General features: G+C 45.2%; 1 protein-coding gene across 1 annotated transcript in view; it reads left to right on the plus strand.

Moving 5' to 3' along the window:
- The first annotated feature begins 283 nt into the window (after window positions 1-283).
- The window catches only part of LOC135107130 (uncharacterized), a 143103-nt gene continuing 137675 nt past the window's right edge, over window positions 284-5711 (plus strand). The window contains exons 1-2 of the mRNA XM_064016840.1: window positions 284-353; window positions 521-688. Of these exons, the coding sequence (XP_063872910.1) occupies window positions 284-353; window positions 521-688 (238 nt within the window). The remainder of the gene's footprint in view (window positions 354-520; window positions 689-5711) is intronic.

A 5711-nucleotide genomic window follows, 5' to 3' on the forward strand; every position in this document is an offset into this window, starting at 1 on the left:
AAGACGTGCAAGTAATGAATTGTTGAATGGAGAGGAGGTAAAAAGATGCCGCGTCGCTCTCACAGCCATTCAAGCATGTAGCTGCACAATGCTTCGCGTAGCCACAATAAACTTTTAACCTTTCTCTTGCCCCGTAGCTCTCTGTCGTAACTTAAATAACATATAACTTTAGAAATCGTTCGCTATTGTTTAATAAGACTTAGAACCGCGAACTCAGCACAGAAAACCAGACCAAATATGTAGAAGAACTTGACACAACATTGCTGAGTGAAAAGAGTAAGGTATGGAAAGATACAGACACGAGTGGGCGACAGAGTTTGACGTGGCAAGAGACAGTGTAGCCAGAGCGATGAGTAGGAGCGATACTTGCCACCACCATCACCACCACCACTGCCCCCAAAGCGGCTTGAGGTAACGAGATCCAGGGCGCCGCTGAGTACCCACAGGAGACCAGGTGCGAGGCTGATAACATGCCGCTACTGTGCTCCGTGGTGGTGCCGGGGAACTGCCGCCCCTTGAGGACAAAGTGTTTCCTCAGGTAGTGGTGGCGCGGGGAGGGAAGGGCCAGGAGGAGGAGGCCAGGCAAGATGTCGACCAGAAAGATTTCAAGAAGCATCCCGGAGGCTGGAGACGGGAGGGCAGGGAGGGATCATATACTTCCTGCTGGCGTCACTTCTGCTCCTTACAGGTAATGATATTTGTTTCCGCTCTGTCTGTTTGTCTGTCTGTCCGTCTCACTCTCTCTCTCTCTCTCTCTCTCTCTCTCTCTCATCTCTCTCTCTCTCTCTCTTCACGTGGAATGTCGACAGATAGAGAGGAACACGGGTCACGTAACTGAGTTTTGTGAAATGTTAGGTACTCTACGTATACACCTTTATTTTAAATAACTGACAACTGAAAAATGTCATATATATAAAACCGAGAACTACATATCAAAATAATGTGACGGGTGGAAGCACCAGACGGTTCTTAACACAACTTGTCATTCTAAATAATATTAAGGAAGTTCTTGGGTGCAAACTAAACACAAAACAATCAAATAGGTTCAAGGACAACAGCCTCGCACGCGGTGAGCTGTCAACAACACAACCTTCAGAAGACAACGTGCAGAGAGGAAACAATATGAGCGCCTCACAAATGTCACTCAGAGGGAACGCCTTGCCAATAAAGTGTGTGGACAAAACATCCGCACGCCGCTGCATGTTCGTTTTCGCTGGACGATCATATCACTCTGCCTTCACGAAACACAAAACCAACAAAACTTCACGCATCATGGTTTCATTTATCAACGAACTACAAAATATCCCGTCAAAACCATTAAAAGACCCCCATAAACACTAGAAAAAAATAAAAGAAATCAGTAACTATTTATGAAACACGAGTAACGGACAAGGGGGTGAAGGGGAGGAAGGTAAAGGAGGGAAGGAGGGAGGGACAAGTAAACAAAAGCAAAACTTCGATGATTCCGTGGCTGTGCAGCTGGCGTCCCACGGCTGGCGGTGGTGGTGGTGGTGGTAGTGGTGGCTAAGATCACCTCGAGAGCCATCCACCGGCGCGGGACCGTAATAAAACTTACATATTGCGCCCGCTGTGTGTGGAGGGGAAGGTAATCAGGGCGGCCGGTCGTTATGGCACCAGTAGTTATGGTAGTGGTGCTGGTGCTAGTGCTAGTAGTGGTGGTCGTGGTGGTGGTCAAGGTGGTGGTGACTGTAATAGCTTGTCTGTGGTGATTTGGTTTGTTAAGGTGGTTAGTGGTACTGATGATGGTGATGATTCCTTGTGGTTTTAGTGGTGATGAAAATGGTGATGGTGATGGAAATGATGGTTGGCTGGCTTTATTGCTGTTGTTGTTGTTATAGATGTGGCGGGTAATGCTGGTGATGGTAGTTAGAGGAGGAGGAGGAGGAGGAGGAGGACGAGGAGGAGAAAGAAGAGGAATAAAAACGACGGGAAGTGATAAATGCACCACCATCACCACAACCACCACCACCACCACCACCACCACCCCCAAAAAAAAGAATATCGGCAGAATATTAAAGCAGATTCAGACCACAATGTACGGCTGACTAAGGAGTATTTTCAGCCATAACAGAATTTTCAGAAGTAATGTTATGAAGCAATAGTGGCGAGAGGGGAGTTGGGGAGGTTGGGAGGGGGGGGGGCAGGGTGGAGGGCGAACGAGCGGGCAGCCTCTTCTTTATGGCCGAATATTGGAGCTTAAAGAAACGATAACATTTGTCACACTTCGCGTAATTAACCTCATTCTTAAAAAAAAAATAAAAAAAAAAAGAAAGCGGTGGCCGAGCAAGTTAAAATCGTGAATATGGCAGGAATAAAAAGTCGTCCCTGTTCTCTCTCTCTCTCTCTCTCTCTCTCTCTCTCTCTCTCTCTCTCTCTCTCTCTCTCTCTCTCTCTGCACTTCAGGAGATTCTTTTCCTATTTGATCTTCCACAGCAATATCGAATTTATGCCTGTTTATGTGTTTGATTCTCTCTCTCTCTCTCTCTCTCTCTCTCTCTCTCTCTCTCTCTCTCTCTCTCTCTCTCTCTCTCTCTCTCTCTCTCTCTCTTTCTCTCTCTCTCTCTTCTTTACAATCTCTCAAACATATATATCAATGTGTTTGCGGACTACGGACTGTCTCCTTTGGTATATAAGTATTTTCTACAAAGATACAAATCATTATTCACAGGTTCTACAGCAAGTTCATATTCAAATATACGTGGACTTCCTTCTGACATCAGATCTTTGCAACCTAAACAGGCTTTGCGATTGAATTATGATAATCTACACTAACTAGTTACAGTACACTTGTGGTAGACTAACATTCCACACTCTCTATCATTGTATTTTCTCTCTGGTAATGATTCGTGAACTGTCAGCTTTTGTGAGGAGATTGACAACATAATATACGAGATCATCTGACAACAGTCTATTGTATGGTTTTCTAAGGAGGGTATCGGCAGATCAGAGGATTTAGGATGGAAAGAAAACGCTAAATACCGTGAATGGGAGAGTGGCAGGTTACTTGACACCTCACCATGACTCACCTCGCCATGCAAGGAAAGAGAAACGGGACAATCTACACATTATACGGCAAGATATCTATAAATGCTTGTTAGTATGGTAAAGAGCTGTGCGTTATATCATAGATGGAGGCACTGTGTGGAGCTAAGTGAAACAGCATGATGACTGCTTGGTTTGTTGCATTGAATGGAAGGTACTGAGGACTCATATTAACATAAGAAAGAATATAAGAAAATAAGGGAAGCTGCAAGAAGCCATCAGGCCTACATGTGACACTCTCTGCATGAAACATACTTACCTACTTAAACCTACACATCCCTATATATTTTTATACCACGTAGGGGTCATTCTGCCGTCCATACATAAAATAAAGACCTTCCACGGTAGACAAGTGTAAAATAGATTGCTTTCCTACCGTCCTCTTTGATGAAATCCTGGTGCTTGAAAGAATTCACTGTCTTCAAGTGGATTTGATAAATAATAGAAAATACATAACAATTTAGTGCCAGCGCTCTGAGATACCCGTGAGTGAGAGGAGGCGGAGTGAGTGACGAGCGCCGTCCGCGGCTCAGCGCTTCGTAACTGCTTTGCGTGCTCAGGCAGCGTTACATTCGGGCGGCGTGTTGCGTTCCGAGCGCTGGGCACGCGGTTGTCGCAGCGCCGCCTCTGTGAGGACCGCCTGTGACAGTGTTATTTCATTATTGTCGGATGTTACAATGCTTCGTTTCACAGGGAGGAGGAATGTGATCTGTGTGTCCATTTCATTCTGCGTTTACAGTTATAGCCGTGACCTAGTAGACCTTTGATGGTGCTCTTTTGTGCAAATAAATGTATTCCTTTGTGAAAATAACTGTTTTAACCAATTTCATCAACACAATTCATAGAATGTCAGAATAACATTACGTGCATTTATACGTACACACGAGACGAATGCCCGATCACACACACACACACACACACACACACACAAATAAAAAAAAAGTCACACTAAAAGCACTGAAACTGTTCGTCTAGACAGGAAGTCGGTTTTGGCATCCATCAACAAAAGAATGAAGAAGACGCAAAAAAAAAAAAAACTTAAAACGAGAGAGAGAGAGAGAGAGAGAGAGAGAGAGAGAGAGAGAGAGAGAGAGAGAGAGAGAGAGAGAGAGAGACCACTACCGCTCGATATATGGAGCAGCACCCAGCTGGGAGGAGGCGCGGGAAGGAGAGCCAGGAGGGGCAGGTGGGAGGGGCGGGGAAGCAGGATATGAGTAGTTATAGTGTTGCATTGTGCACACACGCCACCTCACACCGCGTTATACAGCCTAGGCCATAGTGTATCATTGTGTTCCTCCCCACTGCGTTTCTCTCTTTCTCTCTCTCTCTCTCTCTCTCTCTCTCTCTCTCTCTCTCTCTCTCTCGTTGTGGGTACTACGTATATGGTACTTTTATGGCCAACGTTAAGCTACATCTGCTTATGAAGAGATTTTCGGTATTATCTCACTACGCACACACACACACTAACCTTCCCTTCTTTTCACGCCCCTCCACAGAAAAAAAAAAAAAAAAAAGTAATTACAACATAACTTGGTGTTGAGGAGAATCGATCGTCCGTTACTGCCTGTTTATTTACACACGTCCCTGCCTACCTATCTACACGACCGCCACCAATTAGTTTGCCGGTAAATCAGTGGTGAGTCATGAAGCAGTGGACCAAGTAAGTGAATAGTCCCGCCCTACGTAAATCACCGGGAGCGCCGTCGACTCTGCCCCACCTCGCTTCACCCCGCCCCGCCTCGCACTACCTCTCCTCGCGTCCGCTGCTTGCATTACTGGCGGCGCTACACTTCCCGGAAACACTTTCACTCACCTCCTGGGATACTGTCGGTGCAGGATTTAACACCCTCTCCCACCTCCTCGCCGCGCCGCCCTGGCAACACTTATCACCGGTGCAATTGGATGTAACATTCACGTATATACATTTGAGTTCCCAATTTCAGGTTCCTGTTGATTTTGTTATGCGTTGCTTGAAATTAGATTTGTTATTGGTGTATGATGTGCGTTTTTCTTATTCTGTTATTTATTTATTTATTTATTTTTTGTGGGGGGATGTGAGGAATACGTGTTAGTTTTGTTGTTGGTGTATGATGTGTTCTTGTTTTCTGTTATTTTGCTTATGAATTTATTTTTTGGTGGGAAATGTGTTTTGGTTTTGTTATTGGCGTGCGATGTGTGTTTTTCTTATTTTCTAGTAATTTTTTTGGGTGAGGAATTCGCATTGGTTTTGTATTTGTGTTAAGAAAATACTAAAATTCCTCTTACACTCATGTTCCCTCGCACTGGCTGCACCACGATTAGTCCTTTGAAGTACTGAATAATGAATGTGACGCACTGGTAACAGCCGCGTGCTGCCACTCACACCTGCCCACCCAAGTACTTCCTGTGTGTGTACTGCCCCTCACACACACACACACACACACACACACACACACACACCTGCTGAGCCTCATTATTACCCGCAAGAAGGAAATGCGAAGCCACTTGTGACGCTTGCTGTACAACCTGACTGGGTAGTCTTGACGCTTCGTGCTGCGACTCTTGAATGTAGACCACTTCTATTATTCCAGTAAATATCCCGTGAAATATTTACTCATTCAATCCTGAATAACTTATGGTACCAGCGAACAGTTTATTCCCACCATGAG

This window comes from Scylla paramamosain, chromosome 14 (genome assembly GCF_035594125.1).
Source record: "Scylla paramamosain isolate STU-SP2022 chromosome 14, ASM3559412v1, whole genome shotgun sequence".
In the NCBI taxonomy this organism is placed as follows: Eukaryota; Metazoa; Arthropoda; class Malacostraca; order Decapoda; family Portunidae; genus Scylla; species Scylla paramamosain.